Here is an 18,580-nt window from a genome sequence, read left to right on the forward strand (position 1 = left end):
CTTTCCAGAGACAAAACAACCAATGAGCAAACAGATCATGAAGTAATAAGACCTAGGAAGAGAAATGTGTCAAGCTGGCAGGGAGGGGCAGTTGAGAATAGGGAACTTGATGGCAATGCCATTTGATACATTATTGTGATGGTTGGAATATTTTTAATTTATAGAGTCTATAAAAATATTTTTAAATAGTGCAATTAACTTGATATAAGAGGATCAAGCTTTCAAACTTGGAGGATTACTCCAACGTAAAACTGGAGGGAATCAACCTAGATTAACTACAACATCGACACGATGACTACAGATTACTGTACCAGTGAATGATGGATTACATAACATTTACTAAAATATTACATTGTATTATGTGATAATTGCAAAGCCAAAGTAAGACCCTCATGTCTAAATTCAATATTCATAACCCTAATGTAATTTCCAAGTCATTCATAAAAACAAGCAAGTAAAGATTTTGATAATTTAAAGATTTGCGGCATGTGGTCAAATCTCAGAATCCGGTAATAATTTCAAAGTATTTCTAGCCTGAGAAATTCTAACAATTTATAGTTCTCTTAAAGATCAAATACTATAGATAGTTTTGTTTTACCATGGGAGCAATCTATAAAGGCAGTCGCACTATCAAATTCATTACCACTGAACTTGTATTGGTTTTGAGCAATTCTAGCTAACGTTTAAATAGCTTTATCACAGCTGTCCTTTTTCCATTTTCCACTTCCACAGTATCCTTTAAGTTTCTCTCTCCTTCATTTCCACTGCTATTATCTACAACAGTTCATTATCATTTCTTGCTTAGACTAGTCTAAGAGAATAACTGGCCTAACTTGCTTCCAACCGCTTCCTAATCCAAAGCCACCCTACATATTCTTGCCAGCATGATCTTCCTGACGCATATTAGATCACACTACTCTCCAAATTAAAAGTCACTAAGAGCCAAATGCCTACCAAATAAAATCCAATTTCTTAACCCCATAATTCGAGGTTAGTCACAATCTATCCCCATTTTCCAATCATATCTACTATTACTATTCAAGAAATATGTATACTCATATGAAACTGATTTTCCTGAGACTCATGCCTATCTATACTTCCTAGACTTTTCTTCCTTAGAATACTTTCTCATGTACCACCTGCTGCTCCTTGTTCCTATGTGTTCAAATTCTAGGAAAAAGTTGTATAATGTACTCTGTACCTCTTCCCCAAATACCTTGGTCCAGAAAAAAAAAAAAAAAAAAAGTTCTTTTCTCTGCATTTCCAGAGAACAGACTCCTTATCTAGTTTATGGCACTAGTCACTTTCTTCTTGATACTACAGTCACGTCTGTCTAATTTAATCTTATAGACTCCAAACTTATCAGAAGCAAATAGTGTTATTTATGTCTCCTCATACTGCCCTGCAGAGAATGGAAGCTCAATATATAGTTAAATCGATGGCCTAAAATTCCAGTTTATTTCCCTTATTTAAATATTTCTAATTTTAGCACAACTTAAATATAAAAACATCAATTTGCTGTAACCTGCTATTTCATCTAGAGTGCTTGCTCTCATATCCAGCATGACAGTTCCATTTAGGATGCAGCTTCTTAGTTCAAAAAGACTATGCAAAGAAAGAGTTGCCACATAAGGTTTGCTCCATCGGTCACCGCCATCTTCAACATCCTCTTCAAATTTCAGCCATCTGAAATACATAAAATATAAAAGTATTTTATAAATAATGATTTCATTTGCTTATTTTAACATGATAAACATAAACTTGTTCTTTTAAAAAGAAACAAAAATAACCACCACCAAAACAAAATGTGGCTATAAACTCATTTTTACAAATTAGGCTAATCTTCTGCAATATCTACAGTCACAAGTTATCTTTGTAGTTACTCTTTCTAGTCTAGCTATCACAATAGCAAGTCTACAGAAACAAACTATGGCACTTTGTTATTTCCACTTCTAATTCTATTTTAAACTTAAAGTATGAAATATTTTGATTTTTCAAATTTGATTCTCTAAAGACTTATTAAAAACTTATTATATAATAACATAATTCCTTTTGTGTTATGTTGAATTATTAAGGATTATTTAAGAAACAAATTTTGAGAATAAAGAGAAAAACTAAAGATATGCAAAAAAGAGGACATTCTCTGCTCATTGTTTTAAGCAGTGAATATCTTATAATTTCAATTTTATATTCTCATTACAAAAAGAAATCATATAAAGCCAATTAAACACTGAGACTGAGTTTTCATTACCTGGCAGTTTCTTTCCATTCATATTCTTCTCCATCTCTATAACACAGTTCATCCATTTCCGTGAAGAGATCATGGGGAATATGCTCTTCGTCATCATCTTCAGTACCAAGGATGAACTGGACTCTCTGGGATGGTGTGTCTTAACAGAATAAGAGTTTAAATACATTCAAAATTTTCTTCAATTCATTCAAAAGTAAATTCACAGTTTTAAGAATTAAATCCTTTTTTCAATTTTTTTAAATTTTAAGATTTTTTTTATTTTTCAATTACAGTTGGTGGCATATAGTATTATATTAGTTTCAGGTGTATGACATGGTGATTTAACATTTATATATCTTATGAAGTGATCATCCCAATAAATCTAGTACCCATGACACCAAAAAGTAAAATCCTTTTGTTATAAATAAATATATTCCCTCAAAACTCTTTTATTATTAAAATAAAATTATAATTCTGGAAGTAAACAAGAACCAACAATCCAGAAAAAAAAAAAAGTAACACAGAAAATCACATCTGCAGACCAAAAAAAAAATTTCTGTTAAAATAAATAAGACTAATATGATAACTGATGTAAAAACAAATCAAAATAAGCAACATCCAAAAACATGGAACACTATGCTCAAAGGGCTTTCTCCTCACTAAAAATGTGGAAATGTTAGATAAAATAGAACATTAAAAAATACATAGTTAATATGTAGCTAAGTTCAAGAATAAGAAAAGAAAATCCTCAAGTTCCAAAAGTATGAGGAAATTCAAAGCTACGAGTATAGAGAAACTGACTTTTTCTGCTCTCAAGAAGTAAAACTGTTGGCTGACACAAAGGAGGTAGGACAGGGACTAGAAAAAACAGATGCCTCATGGCATCTGAATTTAAACTATCTATTCAGTATAGGATCACCAAACAGAGAAATTAACACAAACTCTACTCCAGGACAGTTGAAAGCTTTAGGGTCCCTAATATAAACACAGAAGCAAACAACCACACGAATCAATTAAAAACATTCAAATTCTGCTAAACATGAGGAATGAGGTCAAACTCAAAATTTACACTTAAGTAAACAAACCTCCATGCACTTGTAGATGCAACAAACAGGGATATTAGAACAGGTTAAAGAGCAAATTAGAAGGCCTTATTAAGGGAAAAGACAGAAATCAGACAGAATCCATCAATGACAAATAAGAAGACAAACACAAAAGGTTATGAGACACAGAGAACAGAATAAGAAAGTTGAACAGGAAAAAAATCCCAAAAAAGAAAAATATAAAGAATAGGGGGAAGGGCAATAGAAAAACATATCTGAAAATTTTCCAGTATATATATGACATCGGTCTGCATATTGAAGGAATACCCTGAGACCTCTGTGAGACAAACAAAAACATGCTGTAATTGAACTTAATGTTTGAACCTTTCAAAATTTAGATCCTGTTCTTTCATTAGACTTCTCCCCACGTAGTATTTTTGGTGCTACTGTTAAGTAGTATTTTTTTTTTTTCAATTTCTGATTGGTCATTGCTACTCTATAGAAATATAATTTGATTTTGTATCCTACAACCTACTAAGCTCACTCAGTTCTGTGGTTTTGTAGATTGCTTCAGATTTGCCTCATATGTGATCCTGTATTGGTGAATAAAGAGAATTTTACTACTCCCTTTGCTATCAGTATGCCTTCAATTTCTTTCTTGCCTTATTACACTGGCTAGATGTTCCAGTACCATGTTGCACAGAAGCGGCTACATTGGACATTTTGCATTTTTCCAAATTAAAAGGAGAAAGCATTCTTTTATCACTAAGTGTGATGTTGACTATAGGTTTTTTGTAGATGCTCTTTATCAGGCTGAGGAAGTTTTCTTCTATTCCTAGTTAGCTGAGTTTTATCATGAATGGGGGTGGAATTTTGTGCACCTACTGAGATGATTATGTTTTTTCTCCTTTATACTATTAATGTGGTTGTTTACATTGATAAATGTTTAAATTTTACACCAACTCTGATTTTTCCACTTGGTTATCATATTAATTTCCTATTGCTCCTGTAACAAAACACACAAAGTTAGTGGCTTAAACAACACAAATTTCTTCTCTTATAGTTCTGGAGATTAGAAATTCAAAATCTAGTACAGGACTAAAATCATGAGGCTGGCTCCTTCTGTGGCTCTAGTGAAAACCCATTTCCTTACGTTTTCTAGTTTCTAGAAGCTGCCTAGATTCTATAGGTCTGGATCCCTTTCTCATAATACTACAACCACTTGCTTCTGGTGCCATATCTATTTCCTCTCTGATCTTCTGACTCCCTCTTCCTAAGGCCCCCTGTGATCACATCTGTCCCACCTGCATAACCCAGTATAATCTCCCCATCTCAAAATCCTTAACTTAATCACACCTGTAAATTTGAGTATGCCATATAAGGTAAACATTCAAAAGTTCAGAGCATTAGGAATATGAACATCTTAGGGGCCAACAGTCACCCTACCACTGACCTGATATAATATCCTTTAAAAACATTGCTGGATGAGGTATGTTTTTATTTTGTTATAGATTTCTGAATCTACATTTATGAGAAATATTTAGTCTTAAGTATGATTCTCTGGTAACATCTTTATCCAGTTTTGGTGTCAAGGTAATGCTAAATACATAAAATGAATTGGGAAGTGTTCCCTTATCCAATTTTCTGGCAGAGTCTGTGTAATTTCTTCTTTACAAGTTTGACTGAATTTATCTACACCACTTGGGAGTAAATTTGCATGTGGGAATGTTTTAGACTATAAATCAATTTCTTTATACATATAGGGTAATTCAAGTTATCCATTTCTGCCTAGCAGCTTATAGTCTTAAGGAACTTCCCCATTTTGTCTCAAGTATCAATTTTATAGGCATAAAATCAATCGTGATACTCCTTCATTAGTCTTTTAATGTTTGTAGGGTTTGTACTGAAAATTTCTGATACTGATAATATGTACCTTTTTAGTTTTCCCTGATCAATCTGGCTATAGGTTTATCAACTTTATTGCTCTTTTCAAAGAACAGAATTTCAGTCTAATTGATTTTTGATACTGTTTTTCTAATTTTTATGTTATTAATTTCTGTTTTGGTTTTATTTTTTCCTTCTTTTCCTTACTTTGATTTAATTTGCTCTATTTTTCCTCTTAGTTTCTTAAATTAGAAGCAGAAATCATTGACTCGAGATCTTTTCTAACATAAGGATTAAATGCTGTAAATTTTCCTCTAAGCACTGCTTTAGCTGCATTTAACAAGTTTCAGTATGTAGGCAGTTTGCACAGTACCATGCTAAATGAAACCTGTACATATCAGAAATTGTGTCCTCACTCTGCAAGATTTTATCTCACTACTGCCTATACTGTGTTTTCATTGTCATGAGTTCAAAATATTTTCTAATTTCCATTGTTATTGCTCCTTTGACCCATGAGATATTGAAAAGGATATCTTGTTTAATTTACAAATATCTCTTTCTTGAGATCTGTCTAGTTTAATTCTATTGCGATCAGAAAATATCCTTCAATCCTTTTAAACATATTAAAACTTGTTTTATAGCCTGGAATATGATCTATCTTGGTAAGTGTTCCATTTATACTTGTAAAATATGTGTATTCTGCTGTTGTTGGGTGGAGTATTCTGATAGTGTTATTTGGGTCTTCTATATCCTTAGTGACTTTTTTGTTTACTCATTCTATCCATCACAGTGAAAGGAGAATTGAAATCTCCAACTATAATTACAAATTTATCTCCATCTTTTTTCAATTTTATCAGTTTTTGCTTCACATATTTTGAAACTGTTAATACAAGCATATACATTTAGAATTGTTACATCTTAGTTTCAGCAATTTGTTTTATGTGCTTTTGTGTGATTCTCTTTATGTTTTTTCCCCTTGGGTTTTGTTGTGCTCCTTGGATCTGTGAGTTCAGAATATTCATTAAATTTGGTAAATTTTCAACTATTATTTCTTCAATACTTTTTCTGCCATCTTCCTTTCCGGCACTCCAATTATATATGTGTTAGTATGCTTGAAATTGTCCTACAAATTACTAATGCTCTGTTTACTCATTTTGGGGTTTTTTTTTTCTCCTCTTTCATTTTAGATATTTTCTATCACTATGTCTTCGAAATCATGAATTTTTCCTGCAGTGTCAAATGTTCTATTAATCTTATCTAGTGTATTTTTCATTTCAGAAATTGCATTTTTAATCTCTAGAAGTTCCATCTAGGGCTTTATTTTCAACTTCTCTCTTCACCACATTCATATTTTCCTTTATCCTCTTGAACATATAAAACACATTTATTATAGTTCTTTAACATGCTTGTTTTCTAATTCTATCAACTCTGTCATTTCTGAATCTGTTCCTATGGATGCATTTTCTCTTGGTTATGGCTCATATTTTCCTACTCCTCAGGCTACATGGCTACTTTTTCTGGCTCTTGACTTTCCCACCTCTCTGGGTCACTGAAATAAGCACCATCAATGTTTATTATCAGATAACATTTCCTCTATGCTTTTTTTTTTCTGATTTCCTTTGTCTATTGGCACTTTTATATTTCTCTCCTTTCAAACAAAAATCCTGTCCTTCTATAATCCATACTATCAAATCAGAGAACTCTGTTTTGCACAGATAACCAAGTAATCTGGCTTAGTGGATAAACCTTCTGGCCAAAATGTGTTTAAAAATAAAATAAAATATTCAAGCTCTTTCAAGAGCCTGAGAATTCCAGGTATTTGTTCACTGCATATGTAAATAATAAAATATATAACAGAAAAAGGGAAATAAAACTCTAATAAATTGAAGTTTAAATGCCAAGCCTCAACTTTTACAATTTCAAGGCTGGAATATAATGAAGACAATGCCCTTTACTTTTGTCACTTATCCCAAGTAGTCTTAACCTATGACCTAAATGTTTTTCTTACAGAAAAAAATATTCTTACTTCAATTAGCATTTCTCAATGCAAACAATGTGTCTAAATTATTGCAGACATACAATTTTAAAAAGAAAATATTCTTCTTTTTAAAGCTTTCCAAGAAAGAAGTTTAAATTGTTAACAGAAGTCTTTGCTGAGGGTCGCACTGAGCTGCAAGCTGCTTCAGGGGTGTATCTAAGAGTAAGCAACATGGCAAGAGACATCAAGACCAAAATCAAGAACCAGACTGCACATTTTAAGAGCAGCTTCCCCAACAAGAACCAGACAAGGAACTGTTGGCAGAATTACCTGGACTTACACCACTGTGAAAGGGCAATGACCACTAAAGCAGGTAATGTTTTGTGTGCAAATGATACTGATATGTGTACAAGTCCCTCTGCCCCATATCTTAGGTGTCAGCCTGGAATAACCGCCGGGCAGAAGGCACGTTTCCTGGGAAGATGTGCCTTCTCTGTCCTCCATCCTTCTCCCAGGGAGGTGAGGGGGGACCTGGGTACATCCCACCCTGTGATCCTGAATCATGGCTTAACTAATAATAAATACATGTTGGAAAAGTGTAAAAAAAAATTATTAATGAGAACTACTGTTTTCTTTTACCATAAGAAGGAGATTCTCGTCCATCTTCTTTATCTGATTCTTTGTCTTTTCTTCTCCGGTGGTGATGCTTGTGTCCACGATGCCTGTGACGTCGACGACCCTCTTTACTAAATGGGACGTGAACACCAATATATACAGCTCGATGACCTAGCAACAGGTTTAGAAACATATTACTGGTTTTCCAAAAGGGAAAAAAAAAGTGATATACACAAAAGTATACCAAAATTTCCTTTGATAAAAAAAGAATTGCATGTATAAGTTCACATAATTAAAAAAGCTAGTCTCCTGTCACTTCTCTTATTTTACAGAGCACTACACAGAAGGTTACACCAAAGGCTAACATCATTTGACTAATAAATATACTAGATATACAGGTTAGCTATGTAAGTGAAAGTAAAGAAAGCAGAGGTGGCCCTCCTAAAATCATACTATGTAGACATAATATTTCATCTAAATTTATGGCCAACCCTGGTTAACAGAGGTCTTTAAGAGATACACTTTAATGATGATTGAATACTTCATAATCAATAATCACAAATACCCATTTTGTGAATGGGTATTTGTGAATATTTACTAATTTTTTTAAAGTTCTGAAAATCTCAAATCATCAAGGTCCAGATTACTAAGGGCTGCCTTAAATATAAATGGTTCAAATACTCCAATTAAAGGGTGGGAACTGTCCAATTACGAAAAGCAAAGCAATATAAGTAAGATTATCATATACTTTTAGATTAGAAAAGGCTACTGCTAATGCTGCATTATGCCAAGTTTCTATTCTGACCAACAAAATGGCTATGAAAGGCAGTCTCTGCTTTTGCCCTCTAAATGAAACTGAATCAGGGAGCTAGACAGCTAGCAGCACTATGTCAAATACTGAGAAGCATGAAATTGATTTCTTAAATAGTGTTAATGAGGTTCCTATCTAAGCTGTGTTAAGTGAAAGGGGTCATGGACTACAAGTTTAACTAATTTGCAACTAGAAAAAAACATCTGGCATAGAGCTGCTTTTTGCCTTTATGTACAACGTAAAAAAGTAACATGCTGAAATATGAACTATTAATGACACTGCTTTCCTAACAATTCCATAAGATGGTCAGAAAATAAATACCTCAAGAAACTTGAGATCTTCATCTTTAGATGAGATTTGAAAATACAATCGATCCTCATCATTTGTGGATTCTGTATTTACAAATCTGCTGACTCGCTAAAAGTTATTTGTAACCCCAAACTCACAGCTATTTGACTCATTTACAAACACAAACAGAGCAGCAAAAACTTTAAGTTGCCTAACACACACGTTCTCAGCTAAAGCTGAAAAAGGTGACACTCTGACTTCAGTTTCGTTGCCAATATATTAATGTCAATAGAGTACATAATTACCTTTTAACCTAGACCTATCAAAACGTATTGAACTAAAATTTTTTAAACATCTCACAGTAACCAGCATTCTGGCTAGTACATGGTAAACACTAGATAAAGAACTGCAGAAATTAAAGATAAATCATTTAAAAATATTTTACCAGAAAATCCCAAATTTAAAAACCAATTATATAGGGTTTCATTGTGAATGATGGAAAAGTTCTGAAATGAGCTGTGATGGTTGCACAACATAGTGAATATACTAAAAAACGATGAATAATATACTTTAAAATGTTGACTTTTATGTTAGGTGAATTTTATCTCAATAAGTAAAAAAAACAACTATAACAAAACTGAATGGTCTTATAATTTTATTTTACTGAAATTATTTTCTTGAGAACACCAAAGAAAAGTGGAAATTAAAGAGTCAAATTCTCACCACTGTGCACTGGGAATTACAAAGCTGTTACTCCAATTAGTACTAATGGGTTTTGGCACACAAGCCCCAATGCACCAAGACAAAAATAAATTTTATGAGTTTGCAACTTAGAAAGGCTAGATAAAAACAATAAGAACATGCTAGAATCCAAAGATTGGGAGATTGAGTCTTTTCTGTTTTTATTATTGCCCCCTGAATGTTCTCAATTATATATTTTTTTTCCTTTTACTTTCACCTTTACTTTATTTCATCAAAGGCCTATTCAGTCAAACTCTGGGAACAAACTTAATCTCCCCCTCAAACTTGATATTGAAATTTAGATATGTACAAAGTATACAAAGTTAAGGGACCTTGGGGTAACCAAGGAAAGTCAAGGAACACAGTTAAGTGCCTCTCTTCAGGTTCAAAGTCATATATATTTGAGAGATGACATCAAATGGTAAGTGATGGATTAAATGTATCACTATAGCTTTGATTTAATAAAATTATTGCTAAAAATTTTAACTTCTGTAGTCCCTGTAATTTCCAGAATATAACTACAGCCTTCTAGGTAATTGAGGTTCTTTCTAGAGAAGCCCTAGTAAGTCCAGACTTTTAAAGTCGATTTTAAAAGATGGGGTTTTTTTCTGTCTCAGAAAGTAAATGTGAAGAACACTTGCGTCTTTTTCTATCTCCTTTTTAAAAGTGACAGATTAAGGTCTCAAGGTATCATTTTTCACAGAATACTTTAACATAAAAATGTAGTTCTCAAAAAGACCCAAAAATAAGTGTACCAAACCAAGCGTTCAGGGTTAACATCACCAACAATAAGTCCTGTTGCTGTTTGTCCGCAGGTATGATACACTGAGAAGAATTCATCACTTTTGTGGCATGCTCCCCTAATATCCATCACCTCAGCCTGTTGTTCATCACATTACACAAACCTAAACTAAGAGACATTCTACAATCTAACCACTCCTCTTCAAAAATGTCAAGTTAATTTAAAAAAAAAAAAAAAAAGGAAAGACCAAGAAATTGTCATAGATTAAGTGAAACTAAGACATGTCAACTAAACACACTACTGGATCCTAAACTGTTCAACTGGATCCTTGAACAGAACATCAGTAAAAAAAAAAAAAAAAAAACCTGGGGAAATCTGAATAAAATCTGTAATTTGGTTCGGGGATCCCCAAACTGGTACCGGTCTGTGACCTATTAAGAACAGGGCTGCACAGCAGGAAGTGAGTGGCGGGGCAGCGAGTGAAGCTTCACCGCCTCAGCTCCACCTCAGATCACCTCAGGGCATTAGATTCTCAAAGGAGCACCGGTCCCTGGTGCCAAAAAGATTGGGGACCACTGGTTTGGTTAATAGTATTGGATCAACGTTAATTTCTTCATTTTCATAAACTTATGATTACATAAACTTATGATGGTTAACATTTGAAAATGCTGGGTGAAGGGTATATAGGAACACTGTACTACTTTGTAGCTCTTCTGTAAATCTAAATTTACTTAAAAATAAAATTTGAAAAAAAGAAACCACTTCTTCCTTCTTAGAGAAGAAAGACTAGCAAATAATTCACTTGCTCCACAATTCTATGCTGAGGTTATTATAGTATTTTAAAAAGCTTATGTAACAGACCTATAAAACGAACACTGAGATGACAACTAGTGATAACTGTGGCTTTCATTAGTCTAGTACTCTAGTTTGTTCATAATACAAATTATCCAACCTGCTAGAGATGAAAAAAATAAAAAGTATTAACTGTGGTAATGGTAACCATTGGTGACGTTTGAAAAGCATTATGAAATCTATGTTATACCAATACTTTCAACTAAGAGTAAATAATCAGGAAATGTTCTTTTTGTAGATATAGGTAACAGTTACATGGGTGTTTGCTGTATTAATCTTTACAATATATTTAGAAAAGTACTGGACATCCCTCTGAATGTATGGTGTACCTCACAATGACAAAAAAATACTTCCAACAAAAGTAGGTAAAACTTAAAAGAACATAAACATTCATTAGCAATTTATCCTGCTAAGCATAAGTAATTGAAACAAACTTACTTTCTAGCTCTTCTTTTTCAAACTTGGTGTTCACATTTGAGCTGGTTTTGCCAAGATCTACAACTGCTTCTTCATCAGGACCCTAAAAGAAATTATTCTTATTAGTTTATGAAATCAATAGTGAGGACCTACTACTAGGTATATTATTTGAGATAGCCAAAAAATATGTAAGACTGCATTCTTCTCTAAGAACTGAATTCTTATTATAGCTAACTGCATCCTTTGTAAAGTATGCTTATAGGCTTTCTTTTATTTAATTGTCAGAAGACCATTCAAAAATCTCACAGTAAAAACTGAGGTGGCAAAGAGTTTTAATTGGTCTTCTGTGGTAGTTAATACATAACTGGGACATATAGTCATTTCAACAGAAAGATCCTCCAGATCAGAAACTGAAGAAAATCTGGGGTGAGTGGGGACCCTTAGATATCAATATAGAACACTTTCTTGTTCTTTCTTCTTTGGTCTTCTAAAAGGAAACACTTAAATTAACTTAGCTATATTACTTTGGACTATGATTAAACATAAAATTGTCAAAAATGAGTCTACAGACTTAACATGCAGTAACACTTTGGCAGGCAAATTAACCAAGAACCACTCAAAGTTATAGCAACTGTTTGTATAGCAACTATACAAAGGAAAGGCCCTGCCAAAATTTAACCGCTAAGGAGATTCTAACTTTAAGTTCTGAAAATCTACCTTCAAAATTTTGTTCCCTTTTTCAGTTCAACAAAAAAACTAAACACATTTATTGCACAATGTTGCACAGACGATTTTTAAAATAATAACATTTTAGCTTTCACTTTTCTTCTCAACTTCTAATTTAACTTTCAAAGGAGCATTATAATCATCACTATTATGCACGAGATTCTATGTCACAGAGGCAGATGAACAAATTCTCTTCCCTCAAAATTTCTTCAGTTTGAGCTGCAGCGCAGCACGGGTCTGCTGGGTGCAAGGGAATATTCAGCCCTGCAGACTGAATGGATGGCATGAGGCCTTGAACCTTGTCTACCATATCACAAGGTGTCCCAACTGGTGAACCCAGACTGAGTGGGCAAGGGTGACAAGGAGGACACCACCCACCAGTTCCAGTTCCTCAGGAAAGTCTATTCCATTGTACGTGACAAAGACTAGAGAGCAGTATACAATGAGCAGGGAAGAGTGGCCTCTGCTGTGCTCAGACAAGCCTGGGACTGGGAAACATATTGGAGAAAAACAAACAAGCTTTTAAAGATATACAAAAGTTCCAAGGAAGAGTTGGCTGATATTAAACAGGCCTATCTGAACTTCAGGAATGACATGGATCAGCTCACGAAGTCTCTGCTGTGTGCAGTACACAGAGGAACTCAGAATATGGAACCTCATTCAACAAGCCATTCACACCAGAGAGGTCCTGTCTTATAATGCCTTTGTCAAAGAATCAAAGCAAAAGATGAATGCATGAAAAGGATGGCCCAGAAAGAGGATAAAGAACCAGAAATCAGGAGGAAGGGGCTAGGGCATGACGAAGGGATGGATGATCTGAAACCAGTCATTCAGAGCAGGCAAAAGGATGCGCAACGGGAAATGGGCAGTCTCCTGGCTCAGAGGGAAGCAAGGTACTACAAATCTTCCAAAGCAGAAGAGCAGGGAAAACACTTTCAAAAAGGAAAGGAAATAATCTAATTTGTTCTCTTCAAAGGTCCTTACACTTTAATTAGTAACTGCAGACAACAGAGACAAGTGGAGATGAGAGAATTAAATAATATCAACATTAATTACAACATTGTTAATCGTTCTCCTAGAATGAAGTTACATTTTTATCCATCTGATTATAGTATTTTTTTAATTTCACAAGAAGACAAACTTTCAACAACTGCAGTTTTCTCTGTGGTTGCTCTTACTGTCCAACATCTCTACCACTTAGGACAGTAAACCAAAGCGACACATAATGCAGTTAGCTTCTTACCACATTCTGTGTCCAAGCATAAACTGGAAACCAGTTTGGTTTAGAAAGGATCAAAAACGAGGTCAGGTAAAATGATATTTTAAAGTCTCCTCCAACTTTTGATCTAAGTGTTGTACTTTTGTGCATAGTTTTTTTACAAAATAGATTCATCATATACAATTGTTCCTTGCTATTCAAACTCTTAGTATCCAAATTCTCATATCCTAAAACTCAGGAACTGAATCAATTTGATTACATTTTAAAACTTCCCTGCTATCCAAACTCTCAGAACCAGACATAGTATGTTAAGAAAATGCAGATCTCTTGATATCCAAATTTACTTTCTAAAGGTTTAGCTCTAAACCACAGAACTGAATAGATTTGGATATTAAGAGGTACTTGTACATGACTGTAAAGGACTGGTGCTCAACCTAATATAGAAAACTCAGAGAAGTTGAATGACTTGCTAAGTCTCCATAGTTAAAGAAGTCGGAAGCAGGCTGTGTAGACTGTGAGACATTTTCATATAATGGACTAAGAAAAAAGATACACAACAGTTTATAGGTTAGTCAAACTGCCTCTTGGCAATCATACACCCTTAGAAATGAGGAAAGGCTAAATTTAAAGTAGGAAATAAATAAAAACCCACAAAAAAAGTACAAGGATGAATAATAATTAGCATCCATTAAGCATGTCATACTGTAAAATCTTTATTTAGCTTTCTTCCATTGATTCCACGTCATCTGTTCCTAAACATGCACAAGTAAGAAAGACAAGCTGTCCCCTAAATAAAAGGCACAGAAGTTGCATTATTCCAAGAGGCAACATACTGTGTATTTTAAAAAGGATTAACTGCTCCCATTCTAAACTTTCACTTAGCAGGAACAATTGCCAAGATAGGAAGCCAAACAATGCCCTTATCTCTCACCCCTAAACAACAAGAAGACACTTTTATTTATATTTAGATATACTTATAAGCTGAAACATACTTACAAAGCTAATCAACTAACACTCAAAAAATAGCTAAACTGGGTGATCTCACAGTATTTACTTATTGAAAGGACACATATTCTTTGACCCCTAAGCATCTATCATAAAAAAAAAATACTTCTGATAAGTACAAAAAGTGGCATGTTAAAAAAAAAAGTATGTCCATCAGCACATCACCACTTAGGGTCCACCCAGCTTGTTCCCATTAGACACTAACCATCTGTGAAGCCTTAAGTAAGCCATTTAACTTAAAGCCAACTGAGAACATTAGTTTACTATTACTGTTGGGGTTTTCAATGAGAATGTTTTCATGTTTTAACTTGCAGAACAAGCTAAAGTTAAAATTTTAAATGCTGTACACCTGAACTAATACTGAATGTCAACTCTAATTGGAAAATAATTTTTTTTAAAAAAGTTACAATTTTAAAGTCTAAAAAGTTCACATTAGCCCTATAAAAGAAAAGGAGTGGAGGAAGCCTCTACATTTCTCCCTTTTCTTAAAAAGATTACCTAGTTTTTTAATGCCATGAAACATCAATCAGAAAGGCAGTCTGCTATAAATACAAATGTTAAGTATGCCACACAAACTAGCAATCTTGACATATTACGTACAGGTAATTCAGGGTGCATAAGGCTATATACTGAAAATCTCTTAGAACGAAGCCACTGATGTTTCAAGGGAGCCATACGCTTCTGAAACAAATATACTGCCTTTTTTTTTTTGAGTTTTTTAAATTTATTCATTTAAATTAGTTTCAAGTATACAGTACATTGGTTAGACATCTATATAGTTTAAATCCTATCACTTTAGCATGTTTTAAAGCCATATTTCTAAAGAGAGTAAGTTAATACATTACAGAGTACATTTTTGTGTTCTTTTTTAAAGTATATATGAAAACATATGTAATATTAAACATGGAAGGCTAAATATTAAACTAACACTGTCACAGTCTGATGACTGGAAAGCAGTAGGGAATAACAGAGACAACTGTGTAGTGTTTAATTTTTTGTTACAACAAATGTTTTACTTTTAGTATTTAAAAAAAAAAACAAATTCAAATTTCGATCTGCTAATAGGTCAGTTATTTTTAAATCTAGATCTAGAAAAAAACTCTTCTTCGTTTTCTAACTCTAAGAATATAGTGGAAAACTAAAAATAGCAACAGCAAAGAGCAACCCTTGACATCAAAATGTTTTCATTCTTAACCTCAGAGAAATGACACAAGCCAGTGCTTATAAAGTCTGCCTAAATGAAATAAAGTCAAGGCACTGAGAAAACAAATATGTGAAAGAATAAAAAGGCATCTAAATTATATCAATGCAAGATTGATCACTCTAATCTTAAAATTATTTTGCCTTGGCTTCGGATTTCCTATTTATAAAATAAGGTAGAGATTCAGACTACGACTGCTCTATCACGAAGACAACAGATCTAAAAAATATTCATATAAGATCATAAAGAAAGTTTAAATTCTCTGTATATGAAATGGCACATGAACAAGTTTTTTATTACAGTTTTAACAGGAGAAGACTAGAAGCAACCAAAAGGTCCCTTAACAGAGGACTATGTGCCCAGTAGAATACCAAGCTACTGAAGAAAATGAAGACAGTCACTATGTACCAGCATGAAAAATATCTAAGACCTACTACAAAATAAAACACAAGGTAGAGAACCACAGATACAGTATGCTACTTTTTCTGTAACGAAGTCTCTAGAATAGGAATATTTGAATTTATATAATGAAACACTGGAAGGACATATAAAAAGTAGTAAAACTAGACCTCTGGCAGTAGAGGCAGACTTCTGTATTTATTTTTTATAGTGCTTTTATTTATTCATGTACATAGAGAGGTAGACTTAAGTATGTAATCTTTTGAAAGCCACTTCACCTATCTATCTTAGTCCTCATCGACAAATACAAGTACGATACCCACCTGAAAGAGTTGTGGGATTACATACTACGTGAAAATGCCAAGCACTAGTACATGATCCTTAGAAGATGCTGATATTTTTACAGAATCTGAATAAGGAAACTTCTGTTTTTCTATTAAAAAATGCATTCTCATCTACCACATAACTTTAAAACTAGATTAATTAGAGAAGTCTTACAAGTACAGAAACAAATACCTATTAATTATCTAATTAAAACTGACATGAAAATTTTAAATGTATCTGAAAATAGTATTATGGTTGTATAAGAGAATTATTCATAGAAAATACATACATAACTAGGATGAAATGTCAAGATGCTGTAACTAACTGTATTACTTGCAGTTAGGGCCTAAAACTGTATTACTTTTTGAGATTTTTATAATATATTATAAATTCAGACACACTTACGGAGCTTGTTAAAATTCAGCTTCCCTTGCTCTATGCTAGAGATGCTGGCTCAGTGAGTTAAGGTGGAACCCTATCACATGTATTTTTAATAACCTCTCTCTGTGATTCTGGAACACACCAAAGTATGAACCTATTCTTGGATTATGCTTAAAGACCTAAGTCCCTCACATTTAAATTTCTCTTTCGGTTGCTTCATGCCCTTAAACATTTTAGTAGTTCTTCTCAGGACCACTCCCACTTCATTTACACTGTTTTAACCCTTCAGAAAATGAAATGTACATTCCAATGCACAGGAAAATACTATAAAATTACTATACACTTTCATTAATACAAGCAACCCTAAATCTATAAATACTGTTCTAAAAGTTGATTTGTGTGTCAGAATATTTTCCCTAAAACATGTAGGACAAACTATCAAAGTATATATAAACAATAATGTTCTCCCCAAAATACAAGTTTCCTCCGAATAACCCCAATTCCCAACCTTATCACCAAGAGTTGGGCTTAAATATTAGAAAGCTTTAAATTTATGGGCAAAAAGCTTAAGAAGAAGGCAATACTCTTTTCTAATCTAGTGGAAGGGAGAAATTATAAATGACTACTATTTCATAAAATGGAAAGCCAAAGAATGATATTTATAGTTTATAAAAAACTCATTCAGCATTTTTTGATCCATGTATTACCTCTAAGTAAGCTGAGGTGTAAAAGGTATATGGAAAATTACTGCAAACTTTAAATTGCAAATTTTAAACTCATGCAATCATGTGATTCTCGCAGGGGGAAAAAAATTGTAAAAGCCTTGTTAAAAATGCTTTGTCATCAAACGGAGTGGAAAACGGATAGATTCAGACATTGAACAAAAAGCTTCGGACATTTTTGCTTCAAATATCATGGTTAAAACGAATGAGAATTTAAGTTTTAAAGAAGTTTCCAGAGGAAAAGTGAAGAAATCGAAGAATGGAAGAGTAAGAGAACTCAAAGAGGTATGAGGCAAAAAACCTGGCAAGGAATAGCCAGGATTGTTACTGACACACTTTACTGTCAGCTGCTTTGTTACAAGGCTTAAGAGCCATGGACAATGGAAAACCTTATCAGGGTTCTACCAGAAATTATAAATCACAAATATTTATTACATTCTAAAGAGATGCATTCATTCCAAGGTCTAATTCATTACACTCACACCAAAAAAAAATATAGAAATTATTTTAGGTTATCAAGTATGTGTACGTTTATTAACAGAAATGAAGATAATAAAATCTATTTCCAAAATGGGCTTTTAAAAAAAGCACAGGCATTCTACTCAAAAGGGAAAACACACACACACACACACACACACACACACACACACACAGATCCAGTAGATGGTTTTCAGCAAAAGGACCAGTAAGTGTTCTATCAAGATTCCCCACCTTCAGTCAGCATGGGGTTATTGTTAGCTAGGTATTTTGAGGGTTCCACTGCATTTTTCTACTGAAAACCAACAGGAGAGAGCCACAAAATCCCTTAGCAATATGGTCTGTTTCCCTATTCTTCCCTTGATCCGCATGAATCAGATGGACATTAAAAGAAGTCTCATTTCCTTTAAAGACTAGTTATTAAGGAACTCATCCATTCATTCAACAAATATTTACTAAGTTCATACTATGTGCCAAGCATTATTCCACGTACTGGGAGTAAATCAGTGACAAATGCCCAGTTTG

At 33.4% G+C, this 18,580-nt stretch overlaps 1 protein-coding gene and 2 pseudogenes across 2 annotated transcripts in view; 2 read left to right on the forward strand and 1 right to left on the reverse strand.

Annotated features, from left to right (window-relative positions):
- The window catches only part of SLC4A7 (solute carrier family 4 member 7), a 62,651-nt gene extending 50,947 nt beyond the window's left edge, over positions 1–11,704 (reverse strand). The window contains exons 1-4 of one of the 2 annotated variants that reach the window (XM_025039085.1): positions 11,623–11,704; positions 7,775–7,921; positions 2,252–2,390; positions 1,526–1,686 (exon numbers count right to left, since the gene is read on the reverse strand). In XM_025039085.1, coding sequence (XP_024894853.1) covers positions 1,526–1,686; positions 2,252–2,307 — 217 coding nt within the window. In that variant the 5' untranslated portion in view covers positions 2,308–2,390; positions 7,775–7,921; positions 11,623–11,704. The remainder of the gene's footprint in view (positions 1–1,525; positions 1,687–2,251; positions 2,391–7,774; positions 7,922–11,622) is intronic. The other variant, XM_025039087.1, reaches the window with a different exon arrangement.
- Positions 7,310–7,763, forward strand: LOC102879050 (annotated as a pseudogene).
- A 429-nt stretch (positions 11,705–12,133) lies between the features above and the next one.
- On the forward strand, positions 12,134–14,397 carry LOC102880310 (annotated as a pseudogene).
- The last annotated feature ends 4,183 nt before the right edge of the window (positions 14,398–18,580 follow it).

Source organism: Pteropus alecto, unplaced genomic scaffold (genome assembly GCF_000325575.1).
Source record: "Pteropus alecto unplaced genomic scaffold, ASM32557v1 scaffold10, whole genome shotgun sequence".
NCBI lineage: Eukaryota > Metazoa > Chordata > Mammalia > Chiroptera > Pteropodidae > Pteropus > Pteropus alecto.